Here is a 25,025-nt window from a genome sequence, read left to right as displayed (position 1 = left end):
AAAGGGCACGAACATGGATATGGCGAGTACGTGAGAGGGCAACACTGACCAGGTGAAGACAATGGTGACAAGCCAGAAAGTCTCCTCCCAGCTGGGACCAGGAACCACTTGGGCACAGAGTGCCAGCATGTGGTGGGGAAGTGTCACATTGAGCGTGAATGGGAAAGAAGAACCACGCGCTGTCACCAGAGTCAGGTCCCGGATCACCCAGGAGGAAGTGAAATCTGGGGTGAAACTGTGCGGACGAGGAGAACGAGGAGATTAAGTGGACATCCTGACGGCAACTCACACGAATGTCAGTCTCACAGTGTATTAAGGAAGTATTACATTAACACGTACACAATGTTGATCTCTGAAGAGGAGTTATATTCCAGCTGGAAAGAGCGGCACTGCAGCACTTCAAACCCAAATCCCTGGCACTTGTAGCCATTGATATTCATCGACTCAACAGTGAGGGGAAGTTCCCCCGCATTCTCTACTTTGAAGCTCTTCCGGATAGCAAACAGAGGCTTGTTGCTCCTGAGGCCTGCGTTGGAGAAAGAAAACATAATCCAACCATATTTCATTCATCAACCCAACAACCATTTGTACTTCAACTGCATCTCAAAAACCTTGAGTTACTCCAACAGGAGTCATACTTCAGTGTTCAAAGCAGGCTGTACTATATTCAACATGTCCAAGCAGAAGTGGATCCCCTTCCTCACCATCTCTGCACTCCATCAGTGTGGACTGGGGCACATTGAAGCGCAGCGAGGCCCCAGGGCCCGGCAACTTGCCACCAACCCGCAGCAGCTCCCTCGCTCCATGGCCCTTCACCATCATCACATCAAACACCGTCAGGTTGTTCCTACCGCACAGAAGGTCATCACGCGAAGCCGTCCAACTCCACAAGCAGATGAGAACTTCCACAGAAACAGCGCATGGTGTGACAATTATTCTGAAAGCAGGGTACCTGATGAGGATGAGGGAGGTGACAGATTTGTGCTCCATGGGAGTGAACACCAAACCCACTTCCTTGGTCTCTAGTGGCTGCAGGAGCAGATGCACCACCCCATCTATGTTCCTCTGCTGCAGTCAATATGCAACGGGAGGAAGGGAGTGAGGGAGGGCTCAGCTTTGTGTGCATAATGACCTCAAACAGCCAAAAAAATAAACACAAACAGCTGGCAGGAAATCAGGGAAGTGGACTCACCCGATCACCTGTTTTCAGCACAGTAAACTCAGTTGTAGTGACGTTGACCGACAGAGGGCTAATATTGAACCATTTGGTGAGCAGGTCAAGAGCTTCCAAAGGAGAGGAGTAGGAGGAGAGAGGCCGCAGCTCCACGGAAACAGGATGGGAAGAAGGGTTCTTCAGCGTGAAGTACTTAACCTGACAAATCATCATCATCGGTCCAACCAACAACCCAGATATGTAAAATGATCATCAACACACTAACAGCAGACAATATTTTTAATTACACTAGCTGGATGACTGAATTAGAGAAAACAAGTCCAAAGACACCATGATGTAATTAAAAAATTATGAAATCACAGCGATAGGAAAGGCAACACTTTAAAACCAGGTATACCCACCTTACTTTCGTTGACCGGACTGGCTCCAAAGTCTAGTGGCATGGCTGTTTCCACTGGCAAGCGGGGCCAGCTTTAGATTGCAAAAGAAAAAGGAGAAGACAGTCAGCTAGGAGTGGGCCAAGACAGCCTTGCCCAAGTGGCTCATGAGCATGACAGCAGTGTACCTCACCTGCAGGTGAGTTGATGCTTGTGGCTGCGCCATCGGGCACAGAGCTCTGATGCCAAACTGTTGTCTGTCTTCCAGGAGGGAAAGGGATCCAGGAAGTGGCGCTGCCAGAGAGTACGCCCTGAGAGTATGGAGATGACCACCAGTTAGAAAGCGGTAAGTAGGGGGGTATGTCAATGACAACCGAGCAAGTCGGTCCTGGTCCTCACCTGATTTGGAAAGTCTCAGCTTGCAGGGACGCCCACAATCCCCACTGGCCTCAAAGAACACGTCCCCCTGCTGGAAAGACACGACAGGCTGTGTTCAACACCTGGGTTTGAGGCTCTGCAACCTGTCCACACAACAATCCTGTTTCTTCTGAAGCACAGATGATTCAAGTATAGCAGGGACCCAAAAAAAAAAAAAAAAAAAAAAAAAAAACTAATGTCAGCTAAACATCCTGAAATACTAGAACTTTCAGAGCACGGACAAAAGAGGTGCAAATCACAGGTACAAACACCAGGTAAGGAGCTGGTAAAGAACATGGACAGGAAGGGTCCTATTGCTGTATGCTTGAGGAAAGAAACCTTGAGTACCTTTGTTACTAAAGCTGTTTTGGCTAAGTGCAGGATAAAGCTGCATAGGCAGCTTCTGATAAAACAGTCTGCTTAATAAGCCAGTGACAGTGCAGCAGGTGCACCTTGGCTGCGGAGGAGTGAAAGTGGAGTGGCAGCTCCAGTGAGAAGCCCACGTTTATGCCCAGGACCAAGGTGGTGACGATGTTCACGGGCAGCGTTCGGTTGACGAGCTCCAGGGAGCAGAGCTTCCAGCACCCAGGAGGCAGCACCATGGGGCTGCTGAAGTTCACCACCTGGAAGAGCAGAGCCAGTCACCAATGAAAATGTTTACACTTATGACACCGGCAAGGGAGTAAAACTGCAGCTTACTTGTAGCAGGCCGCCCATTTCCTGCCCAATGATGAGGCGGTTCACAGTGAAGCAGAAGTTTAACCGGTTGGTAATCCAGAGATCCACATGGTCCCCCCCATTCTGTTTTACATGAAACAGGACAGGAGAGTCGTCCTCCAAACTCCTGGGTGGAAAAAGCACGTTGTCACTCGTACAGATGCTTCCTAGTTGCATCACAAGAAAATTCTGAAATATTAACAGGATTGATTTGTATAGAACATCATACAAGGCAGGGATAATGACAATACTAAGCAATATTTTAAAAGAAAAAAAAAAATTACACTTGCTCCTGTGTAACAATTGGTGGTTGAAGAAGTTTAACAAGTAACAAGATGAGAAAGTTTAAGCATGCTTAAATCTAAATCCTTCAACAAAATGGGTAGAAAGTTTGAGATGTCTGTCACCTTAAGTTGCTTTTCATTTTAATGTAGCTCAAAATGAATACATCTTACTGCCAAGCATTAGTACATATTGAACATACGTGAACCCAGGTGCGAAGTTTATTTACAGTGGTGACCTATGAGGTAAAAGTGAAAATACAAGGACTTGCAGTGAACACTTGGGACTACACAAGACAAGACTTCGAGAGCAAATCTTCAGAAGCCAGGTGAGCCTGAGCACACCAAGTGAAACCCCCTGGGGAACACCTGCACCTCTGACCCTTCAAAATCCTCCCTTGTTGCCCTGCTGTGTGCTGAGATCTCTCAGTGGTCATGATACAAAGTGTTATTATAGCCAAATCCAAGATTTTTCACTACACCAAAAAGATATGTAAATAAATATAAGTCTGTATTAAATATTTACTGAATATATCTCAGCAGTAAAACTGCATTTGGGGTTATGAACAAAATTTACAGACTTAGTCCCAATTCTGATCTGGGCAGCACGGTGGCACAGTGAGCAGCGCTGCTGCCTCACAGAGCCTGGGTGGTGCAAGAGAATGTGGGTTCAATCCCTGCTCAGTCTGCATGGGTTTCCTCCGGGTGTTCCAGTTTCCTCCCACACTCCAGACATGCTGTTCAGGTTCCCCCATATTGTGTGAGTGTCACGGAGTGAGTATGTTTCACTGATGTATGGATGAGTAACCCCTTGTAAGTAGTGTATCTAGCAATGTGGTCACCTTGGTGAATAAGGTGTGTGGGCTAGTAACACTACATAGTATTCGTTGCAAGTTGCTTTGGACAAAAGCATCTGCAAAGTGAATAAATGTAAATATGTAAATGTAAGTTGAGGAGCTACTTCACCTAATCCTTTAACTATTCAGTTTAAAAAGCTATAATGGTATATGCAGTTATGTATTTGTGTCCATTAAACGAGACAAGAATAAAAATGGGAAAAAAAAAAAAAAAACAGGAGAAAGCAGGGACAATCACCTGTGCAGAATGCCGAAGGCAGGGTAGATCTTTACTGTGTAGTTCCCCAAGATCTGAAGGCTAATCTGTCTGAAGCACTTCTTTCCATGATCAGGAAAGGGCCCTGGAGGAAGATGGCAGAGGGTTGCTGTCACAAGCAGTACAAGGCAGCAGAAGCCGGTCCTGAACGCTAACAGGCAAGGTCTGCAGGTGCCCTACAAAGATACATTGCTCACCTTTGCAGACTAACGAAGCCACTTGGGTGAAGTTGGTGGTGGAGGCTCTCAACAAAACCTGTTTGAACTCTATGGTGCTTTCCACTTTGGAAAAAAGCTGTATATCCTGGAGACAAAATGCAGCAAAAAAACATTTCAGCGGGAACTAGGAAATGATTCTGACACAAATATTACAGACACACAAATGTTCCTTACCTTCACAAACAACTTTTTTACTCCTGAATTCAACATGTATATATTTAACTTTGGTATTCCTGTACAAACAAGAGAAAAACTCATGGTCAGAACAAAAACATTCAGCAATTCAAAGGGCCCAGAAGCACGAGTTAGATTTTTTTTTGAAAGGATGCAAATCCCAGAGAGGAATAGTTACGGTGCCCTCTTCAGGACACTAAGGGAACTGCATCACACGCAGCTTACTGTACGTCCGTCAACCCTGACAGGGATTCTGGGCAGAAAGGGGCTACTGCAGCCCTCATTCCTTCGCAGCCCTCACACTGCAAACATCACCGGCTCCACAAGATGCATATCGCGCGGTGCAACATGAGGCAGGTGCGATATCACAGGTTGTGGACTATCTGCCCTGACACCTGTGTGCTGCACTACACCCACTCCAATCTCATTATCTTCAGCAAGCCACAAGCACATGAAAGCAACGGAAATTTTCTGCTCCAACAATGCACCGTTCTTAAATTTGCTTAAAGTGTAAAACAACTTTGCTGCTTGACAACGGATCAGAGCCGTTTTCCACTGCACAATGCCGGCAATCTCCAACTGCCAACAAAATGCTGCTGCTCCATTTTCCTCCCGTTCTGCAGTCTTTCCTTTGCTGGCGAATACTACAAACAGATGCTATGATGTGGTAAAGCTATTTTTGGTTCCCTTGCTCTATATTGATTTCAAACCATGACCCATTAATAACCTTTCTGGGCCACGCAATTTGCCCTGTACGTCGATTCCGCAGGAATTTCACTTCCAAATGACTGCAGGCCATTACGCAACAGACCCCAGGCCCACTATAAACATACTGGTCTACATTTAGCACAAGTTCAAGAGACCCCTCTCCATGGTGTTGTTTTAATTTTTGGCGGCACAGCAAATGAAGTTTGCTTGCACACAACAACCAGCACACTCACTCAGCGCACTAGTGCCGGATGGGATGGCGAAGAGCACCATGATGTTCTCGATGACGTAGGGCTTGAGCCTCTCCAGGTCCGTATGCTTTTCCCCTCTCTCTGAAAGGCTGATCTGTACCACCAGCTTCTCCTCCGTGTGAAAGCAGGAGCCCTGGAAAATAACAGGAAAGCATTCCTGTCATCCTGTCACGCAAAGAGAAACAGAGGCAACTGACAGCTGTGTTGGGGGAGGGGGTCCTCTGTGGGCAGTAACTTCCGCTGCCCTTGCATTCCTGGTGTCCCCTGTCTGACTGGCACAGACGTATGCCTGAGGTTCGAGGTCCGGGCCTCAAATAGCGCAGACTTGTTAAACTATTAACAAGTGGAAGCGCCATCTGGGGGGCTTAGAGAGGATGGAATCACCTCACAGAACCAACTCAGATGTACAGCTTGAATAAATGCCATTGTTACCACATCAAAATTTGCACAGAGCCAATTAACAATCCCCTCAAAAACACATAATAGGTACTTCAGTAGTTCGTGATAAAAGTCCATTTAAAAGTTTCTCTTCTCCAAAGTGACTTAATTATTAATTAACCATTTGTACAGCTGGGTGATTTTTACTAGAGTGATTCAGGGTATGTATGCTGCTCAAGGGTACAACAGCAGGCAGTGGGATTCAGGTCCTTCAAATGCAAGGTGCCAGCTCTAACCACTGCACTACCTGCTGCCCCTAGACAGAGTCATTACTTTGCAAGGACCCTGGTTCAAATCTTTCTTCCCACTAATACACTTGATCAAAGTACTTATCCTTGAACTGATACGGTACCAAGCTGTAGAACTGGGTAAATAATTGCAAGTAGCTTAGTGTACAAACTACACCACAAGCAACTCTGGAGAAAAGCATCACATAAATTAATAAATTCAAAAAAAGAGCCAGTTCAGAGTAAAGGTGGAGCAAATATTTTCACCAATTTAAAAAAAGAGAACTACACCAAACCTGTCAGAAGACTCTTAGATGATGACAAAAAAGATGAAGCAGCATGAGCTACAGAAACACAAATGGCCCCTTTCCCCTTCTCATATACCTGAGGCTGATGTTCATAGCTGTTAGGGAGAGAAGACTCCAGCAGCAGTCCCAGGATGGTGACATTGGAGGCGTCGCCCTGTAAAAGACAGGTGTGTCGCAACCAGGCATCAGTTATAGGAAATCTAACAGACACTATGAGCGATATTTTGAATGAATCTCCTGTACTACTGTACAAGCAAAGTTCATTCAAAAGTGGACAGACAGATGATATGGATATGATGTGGCTAAAGGTCAACATCACAATAACTCTGAGAACCAGAGCTCCCTGGTCTGAGAGTACAGCACTTATACAGATGTCTCACTGAGGGTTCGAAAAAATGCAACTGGAAAAAGGCATGCCATTTAAACAGCACTGACCTAATCCAAACACTCCCACAACGTTCAGCTAAATTTAAACTTGCCTCTATGTTAACTAGTCGAGCAGAAGAAATGCCTCCTTTCTAGAAAGAAGTATATTTGAATGCTGTATCCTTTCACTGGGATGACTACAGTGCAACACTGCTAAGCTGGAGTAGTGAAAGCAAAAAGAAACCCCAAAAAAAAAAAAAAGCATTTGTGAATGTCCCTTTCATTAGAACACAAACCATGAAAAGCGGTAGGGGGGAAAAAAAGATCTACCAATGACTTCCTATCTGAGACGCAGGTCACCTTCAGAAAGTGTCCTGTATAACTTTCACTCTGTCTTCAATGAGTTTCATACACAGAGAGAGAAGGAGAAAGGAGAACCACCAGATGACTTCCTGCAGTTATCTCGGTATCTCTGCTGTCGCTGGGGAGCAACCAGCTGTGTTCTCGATCACATACCAAATAAAGTATCCACTGGGGGAAGCCGCAAAACCATCTACACTGCACTGTACTCATTACTCCAGAATACTCTGCCCTTCACAACTCTACAGCACTCTACACTATTTTACCCTACACTACCCTCCAGGAACCTAACTGTACACAACCCTACAGCACCCAAACCCTATACTACCCTGCAGCCACAGCAGTAAAGAGGGGAGCTGGACAGTGAGAGAAAGTAGATACCTGAGTTTGCGTGAGCTTAATGCTTTGTATGTGTGGGAACACCAGGACGCTGTCCTTGTTCTGGATATCACCATGGTCAACTCCGATTCCAGACACCTGCCAATCAAATCGGATAAAACTTAACTGAATGTGTAATGGTTCAACAACCTAAGAACTAAAAAAACCTGACTGAGGTCTTCCAAGATCAAATTTTACATTAATTTCACATTTTACCTTCAATACAAAGCTAGAGAACAGCATAAGGCTACTACTGGAAAGATGACGTGGCTGATTTTACAATCATGTTCTCCACAATCCTGCCAAGACCACTACTCCACTTCCAGCACCCACCTGGTATGAGAGCACCCCATGAGATGTGGTGTTTATAAATAATGTATTTTCTACACTTCCCTCCTCTGTAGGAAAGAAAATGAGCTTTAGTGAAGTCTTCCCCCTGGGTGGTATCACCTGAAACACAGGAAGAGACTGTTGGAAAGCATTTACACACACTTGTGTACTAAGAAATGCGGGGACACATTAAAACTCACACGCTTTAACTGGATTCATAACTTTCAGTCCAGAAAAGCTTGAATAAAGAGAAGCCAAGTTCTGACACTTGCTTTCTTCAAACAATCCAATTAACTGCAATTAGGTATGTCACCTTGTGGGCAGCTATTTTTGAAGAAAGCATAAACAGGTAATATCAACAGAGTTAAGAAACGATGCACAAACACTCCTGCTCCCTCCCTCTGCTACACACACCACCCAACTCTGGTCAAAGTGTTTCTCCTCAGCACTGCCAAAACGCAGTACAATCCAGTCTGATTGGCTAAACTTGACAAACTGCATCCCTCACGAAGAGGAACATACCCACACTAGGAGTGTGGGTGTGCGCGTGCAAGCTACGCTGCTTTCGCTTTGAAAGTGCAGCTCAAATCCTTGTACCAGGAAAAAACAAAGACATGCTGTCTGTGTGTATCTGTGTGTGAGCAAGCATGCACGCAAATGTGTGAGGGATAGGGTTTTACTTACCCTTCTGTGGAACGACGGTACGTGAAAATGTCTACTGGACGTAAACACTGATAATAACGTCACTGGCAGCTCTTGGCTGGGATTGTGTATGTATATGGTTTCAGCTCTTGGCAGCCCCAGTGTCCTGCAGACAGACAGAAAGGCAAGTTTTATTTTAAGAAATCCGAAGAAGCAAAAAACCTATCTAGTCAAGGCTACACCAAGACTCACAGCTAAACTGTTCTTGCTTGAAAAATGTGAAGCAGAAAAATATGAAGGGTCACAGCAGAAACTTAAAATTAAACCAGCAGCAAGGTACTAGGTACACGAGCAGCTTCACAGTAGTTTACCCATTTATACAGTAGGCTAGTGCTGCATCCATTCAGAGTTAAGTACCAGGTGGGCAATTCAAACCTAGAACCTTCAGTACATAAGGGAACAGCCCTAAACACTAAACCACCTGCTGTCCCAGTTGGTTTTAATCGGGGAAAAAAGGAGCGTGTGGATGGGTGGAGGGTAGATGAGTTAATAATTATGCTTAGTTTTCCCTGATAAACTATGAGCCATGTGCCACACCACACAGCAAGCACAGCAAAAGCACACAAAGTGTACACTATGCATCATGCGCTCTAAGAGGGTAATTTCACACTGTGGTTACATGGCCAACTCTGGACACATCTCCAGCTGCGATCAGGGGATGGAGCAGTCTATTCGGACAAGCCTGGCAAGACTTTTTTATATAAAAAAAAAGAATACAGAGCACAAAGTTTAGTGTTTACATCTATTACCTTGCAATCAACAGACCTGGATGTGAATCCCACCACACAGTGTTTTACCCTTGAGCAAGGTACTTACTCTGAATGAATACTGTAAACCCAGCTGTATAAAAGGCTACATCATTGTTAGTGGCTTAGTGTATACACCTAAAACTAAGTTACTTTGGAGAAGAGTGTCAACTACATAAACAAGCACAACAAAAGACAAACAGAGGAGATACGGATATAAACATGTCCTGCTTCACATAATGATGGTGCAACTCATCTGCTCATTGCAGGAGCTCACATGTAGACAGTGAAACCCTTAACTTCCATGCCATCCCTGTGGTGAGTTATATTTAAAAAAAGTTTTCTATATATGGTCACGAGCCATCAACGCCACGAGCAGAGTGTGCTTTAAAGACCTTTGCTTTATGAAACACAGACCCTTACTGCGTAGACATCCTCTCGAGAGCTCCTTCTGATGTTTTGCAGCTGCCAAGTTTGGTAAAAAGGACTGAATTTATTATAAACAACTTTTTGTTAACCCTATGTACAACAGATTTGGTGTGGGACAGGCAGAACACAGATAGGCCAAATGGTGCATCAACAATAAGGTTATACACATGGTAAGTGCCACGACATTGTGCCTCAGAATGGCTGTCTCCGTTTTCCATCCCCATGCAGCAGTACCAAATGTCACATTGGTCCTTCACACCCACAGCCCTGACTTTTCTGATTACTGAGTTTGTGGCATCTTTCAAAAACCATCTGCTACCAAAGTTGCAGAAAAGTCAAACTAAAAAGTACTTACTGTGCTCCAAATTCTAGTGCAGGTGGCTGGAAGGACAAAGAACTCCTGCTGTCCTGCAGGTCAAACAGAGAGCTGGGGGGGGAGATTTTTAATTATATATGTATACACACACACACACACACAAATATATTGAGACAGATGTTGAGGACAGGGATTGTGCACTGAAAAAAGTCATTGATATGCTACTATATGTTGAATAACAAATGCATTAATAAGGCAATAATGAAATAAATCAGATGCAAGATAAACATTTTTCTGTGACAGAACATCCTTTAAACCAATGAGTGCTCTAGATATCTTTTAAAAATGCAGACAGTCATTCTGAAAACAGCCTTCAGAGACCGCCCATAAGAGCAGTAACACATGCTGTCAGAGATTAAGTATACGGGTTATGTATGTCAGATTTCACACTTGCTTAGAAATCAAGGCTGGAGGACAAAGGAAGAGAAAAGCCCTAAATTTAAAAGAATATTGCCCACAGAACAGCAGTGCTCAGCCATGCTGACTGGAAATGTACTAAATTAACCCGGTCCCATCAGATAAGGAGCTGATCATTTAACAGCCAGAGACAAACACACGGATGCGGTCTTGAGAGCTGAGCTATTATGTGGTATAAGAGAATATGCCAACGTTGATCCACACCTGAAATACCAGTTGAGCCGACATACATACCAGGTGATTATTTCAATTGCTGTAAGTAAATATTCCGAACTGGTACGGCTCAAAGCAGCACACGGTGCAGCCCTCGATGTCAAGGACCGTCACCGAAACGGCTCGGCCCCCTCAAGCCGTCTTCAGCCTCCTCGCCCCACCATTTCTCTTTTGCATTAGTTGTGACGCCAGCAGTCGCAGCCACCAAAAACAATATCACAACTTTTGCTGTTTTCATTATTCTATATTTAGCACCGCCCTCTTTCCAAAGTCATGTACATTACCAACTTTGCAATGATTTACCCATTCAGCAGGGCGTTCTTACTGCATCAATTCAAGGTAAATACTTTGTTCAGAGATACTACGGGGGGGGGGACTAAGCGAGGACCTTCAAATTAAAGCAATCGCACTAGACACTACACTACTTGCTGCTTCATTAAAAACTTGAGCCTTTTGGCAGCAGTGTGAAGTTGTCAGTGCCTCAACAGCAGCAGATCACATCCCTCCCCACTTCCTGTTAATGGTTCCATTTTTTGTGTATACAGTGCACGGTTATGCAATTTATGTAGTACCTAAGACAAAAGGTTCCACCGGAAGCGGCCGACAAGTTACGGCTTCCTGTGCTGAATCACCACGAGCGCATCACTTCTGTCAGAAAGGAAACGGACCCAAACGTGAACGGCGAACGTGGAAGTGCCACGTGCCGTCGTATAATAGCTTGGGACTCCACGGCATTCAAGATCATTTCAGAAAAGCAAAATGACACCTTTATTTAGTCAACCAAATGTCATCTTTGGTACAACAATCAAGATATTTCTTGAGCTCACTTCTGCATGGATTTAAAGGAAACCAAACAGTTAGGTATCAGTAACATTCATTCTGCGGACACTTCTCCAACGTAACCTATAGCGTTAGGTTTGAATATGGAGCAACTTACATTTACCGTACTTATTTAGCTGATGCTTCTCTACAGAGTGATGTTACAGTACTTGCAATTATTTCCCATTTATACCGCTGGCTAATTTTACTGGAGTTATTTAGGGAAAGCACCTTGCTCAAGGGTACTACAGCTAGAAGTGGTATTTGAACCTGTTGGTCCAAAGGTAGCAATTCTAACCACTGCACTACCAGCTACCTTATATTAAATGAGATGCTGAACTAAACAAAGATAAACTAAATGACATTTATACAAAAAAAAAAAAAAAAAAACGAGAATTACTATGGCCAACAGTAGTTTGCGGGGGGGGCTCTGTACCATTTCACAGGCAGTAAATGGTATCTCAAGCAGTCAACCAAGATAAGACATGCTACCGGTGAGACTGGAAGTACAAGTTCATGCACTGAGAGGTCACGTAGATGCCTTGTCCAGAGCTTGCAGCAGTTACGATCTCTGTCAACCAGATGGGCATACCCCACCCTCACCACAAAGAGCTCCCATGGGGTCAGAAAGATGGCCGGACATTAAAACTTAAAGACCTGGAAATGTGTCTATTCTTGGCCCTCCTAGAAACCCTAAGCTCCACCCCCCCCCCCAGGTTAACACGCTGATTTCTACATTTCCCTCCGAGGCTCCATGCTGACAGCTGAGAGCCGGAGCTCCACTTTCAGGAGCACGCCAGGCGTCGATAGCAGGATAACAGCTCCAGTCCGATCCAGCAAGTCCATCAGTCCATATTATTAACGGCGCCTCTGCAGCAACATCCCTGCCTCCTCCACCCTGTGCCAATACTGTCCGCTAAGCACTGGAATCTGTCGTAAACACAGCACCAGCCCCTGCCAGAGAACACTTCCAGGTGGCTAATAATGAACATCAATGCAAGAATATATTTAAAAAACTTGCAGCTCCCCTAACGTATCTACTTTACATTGGATTAGCTGAACTGGGTTTGAACCAGGTCCAGTAAACTGAACCCAGGCAGCAGTGTACCTCAATCCTATCATAGCTGCAGTCTGCTGACTGGGAAACAGTATGGGAAGGTGCAAACAAAACCCAAAATCAGCAAGTAGTAATCTAACCATTCATCATTTTCAATAGCTACTAACCCCTTATCACCCTCTGAAGAACATATTATAACCCACACCACACTTCAATGGACATTAAGATGGCAAGACCCTAAACTAATAACCAATGTCAACAACTGCTTGTCCCCTTTGTCACTTCACCATGTTAAACTACTTACAATTATTTACCCATTTATACAGCTGGGTAATTTTACTGGAGCAATTCAGGGTAAGTACCTTGCTCAAGGGTACTACAGCCAGAGGTGGGGATCAAACCTAGAACCTTTGGATCCAAAGGCAGTGACTCTAACCACTATACTACCAGCTATTAAATGTCTGAATGACCACCCACTACCTTGGAAAATAAGACATCTTAATCTTGTCCAGTTCATGGTCCTGGTGGTACCCCCAAAATACAGCACATTAGGCAGGGTACACCCTGGATGAAATGTCAGTATATCACAGAGCAATGATACACCCTTTCACTCACACATACATGCAGACTGCAATGTAGGGTCACCAATTCCCTTGAAAACATGCATCTTTGGACAATGGGAGGAAACCAGAGCACCTGCAAGAATCCCAATTGAACACACAGAAAACATGTGAACTCCATATGGACTGAGCCTAATTTGAACCCACATCCAAACCCACAGAGCAGAAGCTGTGGGGCACCGGTGCTACCCACAGTTCCACCGGGCGTGCAACATAATACAATACTACAAAGGAAAAGGAGCTGTCTGTTCTTGTCAGGTCTTATCGGAAACAGCAGCAGCAATCTTTAAGCTTTTTACGAATTATACTGGCATCTTGTATAATTGTCCTTAAGTTTTTCTTTGAAACTCCCCCGTTAAATGAGAAAACTTACTAGAAATGGTCAGGGCGGGTTGAACAAAAATGGAAAGTGAATGGAAAGTGTCCGTTAAAGCAGCACATCCAGGTAAATGCAGCGAAATTCAGAGAGAATATGCTACACATTTATTATCTTAAAAAAATAAAGGGAAATGTGGTTGTTTTAATGTGTTAAAGGGAAAGTGGGTGTGCTCCATAACGGCGTTCTTTGCAGAGACTTGTTACTATGAGGCAATACCTTGTGACCTAAAGGGAATATTTGAGAGTTTTATGCAAAGCGGAAAGCAAACACCCTTCTATCAAAGGCACAGAGTCACATTTGAAAACAAGATTCAGGAGGACCAAAGAAAGCAAAAAAAAAAAAAATTTTTGATTTTGCATTAGTCAAAGAACACAGTACAGCGTAGTATGTCCAACCAGGCCATTCTTGGAACTGCCCCTGTAAATGTCACTTCTCACCTTATTATTCTCTGCCAGAATCTCTCTTTAGCAGAGAATGGTTAAAGGATATCTCACATCACACTAAAGAAAGGGGAAAAAAATATCACAGAAGGTTGCATCGCTTGAGAGGTCATTTCCTGTATGATATGAAACAGGAAGCTGCAGCCAATTTGAATTGTGCCGGAGACGGGGGCCGGGGCCTCCGTCTGAAATGGCAGCAGCAACCTTGACTCCTGCAGCTCCCATCTGCACGGCGATCTTGTATAATTGGCCTTCTTTGAGTTAGATGCCAGAACTCCCCTACAAACAAGACAGAGCTCACTGGGAACCGAGGCTTGAGACAGTCTGGTTCAGGAAAAGCCCCAAAGCATTAAAACTTTTGTACACAGATTTTTGCCGTGTTTGTTGGCACACACTTCCTCATGGGAAATAAACTAAAAGTTCACAAACTAATTGGTATTTAGAACCAGTAAAACGCTTCGCCAAACGCTTGCATGGACGTATGTAGTCTTACTTTAACAATTTCTCATTCTGAAGCTATAAGATTACTTTTTATACACCAGAAGTACAGCATTGAAGATAATCTTCAACAATACTGAAAGGCATAGAGGGGGAAAAAAACAGATTGTAAGGTAACAGTCCATCCTCGCTCAGCTAAATTTGCATGAAAATGTTGCATGATTCAATGTGAACCTATTTTAAATTCATTAAAATTTGAAGAATGATTATCAAGTGTCACAACACGTTAATTCATTATTTAGGTTCACCTGCTGCAAAACACAGGCAACAGGGTGCACAGAACAGACCAGACCAAAGTGGCATTTGGACCAGGACTGAACGCCTTGACCGCGAGAACGGGGGACCAGGTGGCCGTCAGTTTGGTTCAGTCTATAGGGGACATCTCACCACAACAGTGCAGCATGAGCAACCGTGGAAGCAATTCAAGAATGAAGACACAGTTTATTCATCAGCACAGAAGAGTGGTAATTACTCCATGACATCAAAGTCTGTTGGGTTCTACTCATGGGCTTCTTCACGCTCTTTCTAAATTTAGATGCGGCTGAGATGCACGGGTCTCGCTGTTACATCATCCCCGAGTCTCAATTATCCATTGCAAGATCATGACTGAGGCTATATGCTGCAGGAACCCAAGTAAACGTTTGCGAGCCTCCTCAGGCAGGAGAGCAAACCTCCAAATAAAGCGAAGCAACAAATTGTACAGCAGGGCAAACGAAGGCAATGTAGTGTACCACTTGCTCCATTAACGGCACTTCCGAGCTTGTTCCTTGCCACCCCCAGGTTTACTACCATCAAAATCGACGAGATCAGAAGAGGATTGGATGAGGGACTCCAGGAAGAGCAGAGGAGGAGGACTGTGCGTCTGCGAACAGTTGGTACAGTAGGCTAAACATTCCCCCACAAGCCAAGGCTACATTAGCATTAGAAAAGCTACATGAAAGGACTTCAAGGTTTCAGTCTAATTCTTACTTGTTTATTATTTATCTATTTACTTATTTTCAGTGTTCTTTGTTGCTGCTGTTCTGAGGGCTGCCACACAACATTTCATCGTATTGCATTGCATACAATGGCAATAAAGTATCTCATCGTTAGGAGGGAATAAAACACGCAGCCAAAAGGACTGCATTTAACCACTGCGGAATTTGCCCTACACCACATCGTTCTTGACAGAACTTGAGACATGTCAGTGTTTGACATGAAACTGCCCCGCAGAGGGAAGCCAAATGTTGCAAAATGACGGGAAGAGAAGGCTGGGCAATGACAACACAGGATATAAACCGACCACCGGAACCATGCAACAGGGTACGCATCCAGCACAACTATGGTACAGATGTACTTTGGCTAGTGGTCGAACAAACCTCATTAAAGCAAGGGGCCCACAAGCCCGACTTCCACGGCCATCGCTGTTGCAACTTGTTCCTCAAACCAGTGCAGTGTCGGCCCAATGGAAACTGGAAGATAGAGGAATTCAGCACATATTCCACAAGCCCCCAGCTGGAGGGTGTGTTTCTTTGGACGGAGGCCCTGACAATGGCAAGCCCAGGCAGAGGTTCTGCTAATGCAGGACTGCTATTTGTGGCTGGGTGACTAAGAGGCTTGGCCAGCTGAGAGAAGCTGAAGAGCTGTGTGGGTGTAGGACAGCAGGAGGTGTGAAAGGTAGCACTCGAAGGCTGCTTCTTCTAGCAGTGGTGTGCTAGAGGGGGCTGGGGGGTGTTCAGGTTATGCTCATGTGGCTGGCTGAGTCTATTCTCTAACAAAACGTTCACCCGCATTTGTTTCATACACAGTGCATCTTAAATACGCACACACCAGCTCATCTCGTCATCAGCCTTTACTGGTCTGGTCATTACACCCTTTGCAGTTCTAAAGGCGATAGATGACAATTTCACTTTCAGTGTGGTTGAGTTGAATGTTACACCTTGGGTTCTCAGAGGGGAAGAGCTGCGCAGCTGAGGTCCTGTTCCTCTGAGGAACCGGTGTAGTTGTGAGCTCCACAGTGACCTACACTGCTTATTTTCAGCAGATGGCCTAACCTACAGCCAACACAACTATCGCCCCTGGATATGTACCAATGGACCTTCTGATCACACATGTTCTTGAGATGTGAGCCAGCCATCTTCTTTGTCTCAACCCAGTGCCTTAACTGCCATGTTACCTGGTGTCCAAGCTGTCATTTAGGATACAAGAAGTTGGCACCCTGATCTCCTAACAGTTTTCTTGCAGCCATGGTTGGAATCTCAGGAGAGCAGGCTTGGTGTGTGAGGAAAATGTTTGGCTCAAGCTTAAGTTACAAGATTCTTCCTATGTTACATGGCCCAGAAAAGGTGTTTTGGTGGAAGAATATATTGGAAGGAAGCAACAGAAGTAGTCAGAACTTTACCAATGAGGCCAAGAAAGCAACATCTGTCAATGACACTACCTTTAACAAAAAAAGAAGCAACCAAACAAAAGCTGCTGCCATTGTCAGACACTTCCTCCTAGTCTCATCTATTCCACACAAAACATGTAATCTCACATGTGCACATTTCCTAAGGCAGGAAGAAGCGCGTTTAGCCAACACATCAGAACGCAACAACCCACAACGCTGAATACAGAGGATGGTGGAATGGTATTTCTACTAGTCCACATCTGTTAGTCCACAGTAAGCGGTGAGAAACTTTTGATGCAATAAGCACTGAATTACCTCACCACACCATTTCATGATAAAAGCAGCTGTAAAACAGCATATTGCATACTTCATGAAAAGCAGAGGAAGAACACATTTTGAGGCTTCTTCCCTCCAATGCACAATATTACATATGGCCAGCTCACAAGAGCCTTTTTTTCACCCTTCAGGTGAAAGATTGGCAAAGAGAAGGCGACACAAGGATGACAGCTGTTGACCTTTTACAGGCATTGAGCTGCACTGCTTTCCGTTCTGCACAAGAGCACATCAGGCTGAGTAAAACCATTGTTCCTCATTATATAAGGCACACAGCAGATCCAAGACTGTCCTCCTCCACATTTCTGAATTAGAAACACAAGGGGGGGGGGACTCCAGAGCCTCATAGATACCATCAGTCTACTGTATTAGGGGCAAAAATACAGTGTGAACAAGTAGAGAAAAATCTATTCTACTCTTCAAATTACATAAAAAGACATTTATTTCTAAACCTACCATCAATAGGTGTGAGGCAAGTATAACATGGATGGGATGCTAGTCTACTGCGGAGCAAAAAATAAAAACACGCACATAACACACTAAGTTCATTTAATCACCAATTCACCTGAAACGCATGTCTTTGAGGAGGATGAATATGGGGAGAACATTCAAACCCACAGCCCAAGAACTGGTAGGACACCAGCACTTCCCGCAGTACCGTCCTGCCAACCTACAGAAAGACAATCACCTGAAAACCACCCACAGTCTGGCATCATCAAGCACTGTGAGACAAGTGAGTCTTTGCTGACATTAGCATTCCAGCAGCATTGTGACCTTTCAGTATGTCCTCAGTTAACTCCAGAGTGCTACAAACACGCAAGCGTGTCGTGAATAATCATTATTTTTTGCCACTGGGGGATTGGTGAAGTTTTGGGATGTACAGCAGAAGGAACACTTTGGGACCTCTCTCCAAGTCCTTGATCATTTATTCACACAGCTAGCAGCCAGAGCTCTCATACTGAACAAAATATTTTCCCTACGTCAGATTCCCCAAAAAAAAAAAAAAAAAAAAAAAAAAAAAAAAAAAACACTTCTTAAATGTGCTCCTCCGTCTGCTACAGCTGGACCGTTGTTCATTTTAGTCTTGCCTCTTATGTTCAAGCCATTTTTGGCCCCTATGCCATGTTTCCAGTTGGCTTCCAACTCAAACATTACTCCAAAACCAATTGGTTCAACCCAGATAGCAAAAAAGAAAAAAAAAAAAAAAAAAAAAGGGGGGGGGGGGGGGAGATTCCCACAGATACCAGTTAGCACATCTTCATCTGGGTAAACTTGGACAAATTTGTCACCAAAACTGTTTGCTATGCTTCCGAGTGTAGCAATAACTATTTTACTTACATGGGAAAATTCTGAAAGCAAGGGGTTGGTAAGTAATGTAACCAAGATGACACTTGACCTGAGCACTATGTGGGGGATAAGGGGGGGGGGGGGGGGGGGGGGAAGTTGCGTATAACAAGTGTGGTTTACACAGATCACGTGGACACAGCAGGCCTGCTCCTGGAGGAGAGGGTCCCGAGACACATACAGGCTGTGTCCATCTGCGCATCCCGCTGACCTAACTCTGCTCCAGTGGTTTTGTCTGTTTGCCCAAGGAGGCACTGGGGCCGAGTCTTAAGTGCCCCATTTACTTTAAATAGCTTGATTTAACACCCTAAAAATGCATGACTCCCATTCCTTCCTCGAGACTCCACCCCAAATCTAATACAAGAAAATTAAATATTTACTGCAGTCCATTCATGGGATTTTTCTTGGAGAATAGCAGAGACATAATGCATTACTTGATTGTTGTACAAGAAAGTGTTTCCTAAAATGTAATTTAGTACATTTGGGCAAAAATTTCCTTTCCCTGTAGCAGTTGCTACTTGCAACTCACCACCAGAATAAAAAAAGGTATATCTAAACACCAACCATAAAAAAGTATACCTATTGCTCTCAGCATTCAAGGGTCTCAAAACATCTTTCAAACTCGCATCTCTGCTGACTTATTTGCACCGTAAACTTTCACTACATATCAGTTTTGTTTAAAAAAAAAATGAAAAAAATTGATTCTCAATATGATGTACATTGGTGGTAGTGGATGAGATGAATACTTTGAGAATTGCATGTCTGCATTTCTATTTCTCTATCTGTTGGTAAAATGCACTTGTTACCTCTGAGTTGTGCCCCACTTGGGGGGGTTGAAGTCTGTCAAATTATTAAATGCAAACATTTCAGAAATGAACAAGCATGTACAGTATAAATTCTTACAGGACAAAAAAAGGACTAAAACTTAAAATATATGTTTGGCATACAAAGTATGTCATTTCAACAGAAGCCCTGCAAATACAGACTATGAGAGTGTTAGGGGCCTGTGAGTCCAGAAGGGTCTGAAATGCTCAGGCTGGCTGAAACGGGCATCACCGCACCTCTGGAAAGACCAACCAACACTTGGAGAGTGACGGAACCAGGTCAAGAACCCGATAACCCGAACACAAGTGACCCTGGGCTGGGCGCTGGAGAAATGACAGACTCCATATCTCCTTCTCTGAAACTTACTTTGACTTTAATCCTCTGCCCCGTCAGCACCCGGAAGCTTATATGCGGAAATATAACACAAATCGCATGTTGACAATTACGGCAATTCTGTCAGTCACTGAAGATTTAGCCAACTGATAACACTGGGCAGTACGAACCATGTCAGGCTTCGCTAGAGCAAACCGAGAAGCTACGTCCGAAAACAAGGGTAGATATCCAAGTCCTTCAGTGTGGCTCAGCATACTGGGATGTTCCAGTCCATTATGAAACAGTTGCATTAAAGACTGCACCTTATTAGGTATTTTTAGAAAGACACTGAACAGTGTCTAGTGAACACGTATCTAGTCCTGCTGTCTCACTGAAAATCCTGCAAGTGTTTATAAACATACCATTACAATCACCGAGACAAATGGTGAACAACTAGACTGATCAATGAGTGCTTGTATCTCCACCTGCTTCTAAAATGAGAACGTACAGTACTCTGGGTGGTTTTGTGCACATTTCCAATTTCGCTCAAAAACGGAAAACCTTCATAATGTCCCTCCATAAGTTACCCTCTCCGTCCCTCATGGTTTCCAAACACATAAGCACAACACCACATCCCATCAGTCCAAATACGTGGGAAACCTAGCTGCAACACTACTCTTGTCCTCCTGCCTCTCTTCGTACCTTGGGCACTTACCTTCACATTGCACTCTGCAGCCCTGTCCATCAGTCTGCATCAACCACTACAGAATGTTCTACCCAAGTGTGCGGTAAGGGAAGGTTTCAGCGAGGGCTGACACGATGTCCTCATGTACCAGAAACCAGTGACAATTTGCAAAAGAGAAGCACATGCTATGGAACCATTCATGTCCAGTGAACATATGAATTCCACAAGGATAATCTTACCTTTCTTCGTGCGGAAGATTCTCTGTTCCTTGTTCTTCCTCCCCCTTAGGAACACAAACACAAACTTAGTTCCACTCCCTTTAAGTGCTTAGCCATTGTCATAAGAGATTCTTAAAGCACATGGCCAGAAAAACACAGTCCATCCTACTACATAACAAGGACTACTATATGCAAGCATGTAGATGCCATTCATACTGTATATGCAATTAATGTTTCAGAGCAATGCTGAAACTCCCTCAGCCAGAACATCGCGCACAGGGCACGAAAACAGGATATGGTTCACTAGAGCAAACAAGGAGCTAATAGAAATGTACAAACGCACAGCTAAGGAAACAGATCGATTTCAGCTGCCCCTACAAATCACGATGATTGACACAGAAGTGGAGCCACGGTTCCGCAACACCTCACTGCTGCTTTCCGAAAGAATACATGTTATCGTTAGAATGGAAGAGTTCTGGAAAGCCTTTGAGACTGTAGAGAAACGAAGAATGGCAAACACTTGGTAAATGATCACTTACGGATCCTATGGTGCTGTGAAATACCTACAGATGTTTGTACTGGACCATCACCAGCAATGACCATTATAACATACCCCAAATGATAAACAGTATGTCTACAGTACACAAACGAGGAGGGGATTTGCTGCTGAACTGCACTTAAAGCACATTTAGTACTCACATGCAAGCTTCACCCTTTATGGTAACAATCTCCACCAACCCCAAAAAAAACTGCACAGGCAGGAAGAAGTCCAAATTCACATGCTTCTGCCATATATTTTGCAACAACAAGCTTGCATCAATAACAAACAAATACTAAAACCCGAGCCAATCCAAATGTGTCAACATAACAGCCAAACAAATCCAGGAAGTCACAGTAACTATTATTTATTAAGATTCTGCCAGAACACAACAAACAAGCTGTACTACTGGTCAGCAACCCAGTTACTTTCTAGGACAATTTTACCATGTTCATGCTTCTAAGAGCAGTGCTGATATCGTTCAATCCAGCACATCGAATACACACTAATCACCAACTGATACGATTAAAATAAAAATTGTCTGCAATCTAACAAGATCACAGTTGCGCGAACCAAGAACTCAACGAAGGCGTAGCCGCAGGCATGCTGTAACAAAGTGAACGGCTGGCACGGTACGCTGGAGGTTAAAGCTCACACGCCGATTGATCATGTCATTAAAAGAGCTGGATTCTGACCCCACTGCTTGCTGGATTACATAACAGAAGTCATTAAAACGTGCACAGCTCAAGGAAACACACCCAATCCAGTGACTGTCAGATCTCAACTCTCACTCACACACAAACACATACAAATTAACACAACTATGCACCTGGCAGTCAGGTACACACAGGGTGGGGTGAGAAATGTGGGGTTAAACATAACACACACACCCACACGCAAAAGCTTAGGGCTCTTTGCATGTCATCTCAAATGAATAATAATCTCCTTTGTCAATGGAGATGTAGTGCTTTGCACTGGTATTCGCAACAAAATTCTATGAATTCTGCAGAGCTGGTGATGTTTTATTGTGAACTCTATTTCACAGTGCGTATTGATTTTATATCTGGAAACACTTTCTTTATGCATAATTTCAAGATCATTAAACCATTAGTCCTGTTTGTAATATGTCTGTGTATGTTACATGTTTTAGCCTTGCAACAGAGCCGAAACAATAACAGCGAAGGTGACGTTCGCTCGCGTTTGGCAAGCTTATCGTGCCATTTCAACCTGGAGAGGGGAGACCACACAGCCGTCTCTAACCCAGGCCACCTGGCGTCATTCTGTAAACTTTAACCACTTTAACCGTTCGTTTTCAACCGACAGCTTTGCATGGAGGTGGACAGAAGCACGGTTCAAAACGCCGTAGCGTGCGGACGGACAGGTGCAGACCATGCGCATCGTTTCCGTTACGCACCATCCTCTGCACACCGTGCACTGGGGGGGGGCAGGGGCTGTGCGATAAACCCCACCTGTAAGTTTATTTATTTATTTTTTTTTTTTTTTAAATGTCACTGAGCAGGAAGTGCACTTGACTTGACAACTGCAACCCACCCCAACATCACACGAAGGTGCCCGCGAGGTACCTGTGTAGGAAGCAGCAGGTCCACTTCTTCGGCCTCCCACACCTCGACCACACTGGACACCTGAGCCAGAGCTGGGGAAGCACGACAAGGGGGGGGGGGGGGGGGGGGGGGGTAAAGGTAAACAAAGTGTGCAGGGAAAAAAATCCCCCCAAGCATTGCCAATGTCAGGGGTTCACTGTGTTGGGAAAAGTACAGAAAAACATTAAGTGGAAAAGCACCATCAAACCCTGAGAAAGGTACTGGGGGGGAGACAGAAAAACGTCCAGCCAGTGCGAAGCAGATGAAATACAAAGTGAAAATGCACACTCAAGTGTTGCTGCAGTATGTCCGGTGCGAAGAAGAGGGAAACGTGGTTTAAAAAAAAAAAAAAAAAACAGCAAAGTGAAATTTCAAATTGTACAGCAAAACGTTGGAATGTGTTCGGGGAAAAGCGAAGTGAAATGTGGTGAACGCAGAATGAATGACAAATGCGGTGTCGGAATATGATGCCCTGCGAGAAGCCGAGTGAAATGTGGTTTTAAAAAAAAAAAAAAAAAAAAAAAAAAAAGCCGAGTGAATGCAGGCAGACAGAGACAGCGAGAGAACTTGAGAAGCACCGAAATATGCCCGGGAGGAAAAGCACAGTGAAATGTGATTAACGGGCAGTGAGAATGCGCAGTGAAATGCGGTAAAGGCAGGGTAAACGCAGGGTGAGGTGAGAGGCGAGGCGAGGCGAGGCGAGGCGGAGGAGCCCCGGTCGGTCCCTGACGCGAGACAAGAGCAGCCCGCGCGGCGGCCGCCGAAGTGGGCACGAGCGAGGAGCGAGCGAGGCGCACTTTCGCCACGCGCAGCGCAGCGCAGCGCGCTCTGCGCCCTTTGTTCGCACGAGAGCTGCTCATCCCTGAGCGCCATAACCCACGAAAAAGAAAGAAAGACTCTTTCGAAGGCAGCTTCCAGAGCGTGCGTGGCGCTCAGTTGCGGCGGCCGTAAAGTTTCCTCTCCACCACCAGCCCCCGGCCGCACGAACACGCGTGAAGAAGCGCCACAGGAAATCGAGACAGAAACAATAAAAACGGGCGGACGAAGGAAGACGAGGCCGCTACTAGTTCGAAATTAGCGGGACGCCTTTTTTTTGCTGCCGTGGTGGTTGCGCCCGATCGGTACGTGAGCGTTCGGTGAACCCGCGGCGCGCGATCAAGCTCGCGCTGCCGCTGCCGCCGCCGTCGCCGTCGCCCATCATCTCCCCCTGCTGCTCGCGACGGCCCCGCTCCTCGTCGCGCACTTCCTCCACGAGGAGGGAAAGTGAGTGTCACAAAAGCGGCAGAAAAACGCGGGCAACACCTTGCAGGGTGGCCTCCCCGCGCTGCAGGTGACCCAGCAGGAGCTGCAGGACGCCGAGGAGGACGTTGAGGCGCGTCGTGGCGTAGCGGAGGCCGCCGTGCCGGAGGTCCGTGGGCCCCGCCATGGTGCTGCGTTCAGCCCGCTGTCGAGCCCGCTGTGCGCCTGTGCGCCGCGCTTTCTGGGTCCCTCCCCCGCGGCCCGTCGCCGCAGCCCGGCGCCCGCCCCTCTCGGACACGCCCTCTCCCGCGCCCTCCTCGCGCCGCTCCTGCGGGAGGGTCCCGCGCGCGCCGCAAGCAGTAATAATAAATCATGCTCGTGTTTTTCACCTGTCCTCAGATCGGCCCGATCCGCAGCCACCATCTCGACACGTGTCCATGCAATAGTACTTTATAAATATTTAAAACTTCCCACTTGTTCATGATCCACGAATTCATTGCTTAACCGTAGCTATTATTATTATTATTATTATTATATAACAATAACTGCAAACACAAACTGATAAAGGTATTCTTATATAGCTGTAATTCCTACATCCAACTTTTTGCATTGTCTTTACTGGGTACCATGTTCATATTTATTTTCACTATAAAGTATAAAAAGTGAAAAATGTCTATTTCTGTTCCTAGATAAATGTTAAAAACTTCCAACTTTATGATTATTAAGCACAGTGCATAAGCATAAAGGTATTGTTAGTTGTGTATCCCACTTATACTGCATGTCTTTTATTGCCTACATTAAAAGTATTTTGCACCTATGCATAAATTATAAAAGTATAATTTATAACTAGTCTATCTCTCCCTTATGCAAATACAGACATACATTAAAACTGCCTTATCCTGTAAATATAAATACATACATAAGCATATAAAATTATTGCAATTTGTTCATTCTGCTTTTAATGTTGCATTTTACTGTATGCATTTTACAGCTTACAAAATAAATACAATTCTAGGCCCTTGTGTAAAT

The 25,025-nt window shown here is 44.8% G+C and overlaps 1 protein-coding gene across 1 annotated transcript in view; it reads right to left on the bottom strand.

Annotated features, from left to right (window-relative positions):
- tmem131l (transmembrane 131 like) overlaps positions 1–24,235 on the bottom strand; it is a 29,591-nt gene extending 5,356 nt beyond the window's left edge. Inside the window, exons 1-22 of the mRNA XM_029259098.1 lie at positions 24,060–24,235; positions 22,740–22,810; positions 20,640–20,683; positions 10,070–10,141; positions 8,522–8,645; positions 7,841–7,957; positions 7,511–7,606; positions 6,480–6,557; positions 5,413–5,563; positions 4,472–4,530; positions 4,277–4,382; positions 4,062–4,164; positions 2,668–2,812; positions 2,421–2,591; positions 1,951–2,020; positions 1,745–1,862; positions 1,576–1,645; positions 1,193–1,372; positions 953–1,068; positions 705–847; positions 340–526; positions 50–235 (exon numbers count right to left, since the gene is read on the bottom strand). Of these exons, the coding sequence (XP_029114931.1) occupies positions 50–235; positions 340–526; positions 705–847; positions 953–1,068; positions 1,193–1,372; positions 1,576–1,645; positions 1,745–1,862; positions 1,951–2,020; positions 2,421–2,591; positions 2,668–2,812; positions 4,062–4,164; positions 4,277–4,382; positions 4,472–4,530; positions 5,413–5,563; positions 6,480–6,557; positions 7,511–7,606; positions 7,841–7,957; positions 8,522–8,645; positions 10,070–10,141; positions 20,640–20,683; positions 22,740–22,810; positions 24,060–24,183 (2,531 nt within the window). The 5' untranslated portion in view covers positions 24,184–24,235. The remainder of the gene's footprint in view (positions 1–49; positions 236–339; positions 527–704; positions 848–952; positions 1,069–1,192; positions 1,373–1,575; positions 1,646–1,744; positions 1,863–1,950; positions 2,021–2,420; positions 2,592–2,667; positions 2,813–4,061; positions 4,165–4,276; positions 4,383–4,471; positions 4,531–5,412; positions 5,564–6,479; positions 6,558–7,510; positions 7,607–7,840; positions 7,958–8,521; positions 8,646–10,069; positions 10,142–20,639; positions 20,684–22,739; positions 22,811–24,059) is intronic.
- Positions 24,236–25,025: the final 790 nt, after the last annotated feature.

The sequence above is a fragment of the Scleropages formosus genome, chromosome 16 (genome assembly GCF_900964775.1).
Source record: "Scleropages formosus chromosome 16, fSclFor1.1, whole genome shotgun sequence".
In the NCBI taxonomy this organism is placed as follows: domain Eukaryota; kingdom Metazoa; phylum Chordata; class Actinopteri; order Osteoglossiformes; family Osteoglossidae; genus Scleropages; species Scleropages formosus.
The sequence above is the reverse complement of the archived record's forward strand: the minus strand, read 5'-3'. Positions and strand labels throughout refer to the sequence as shown.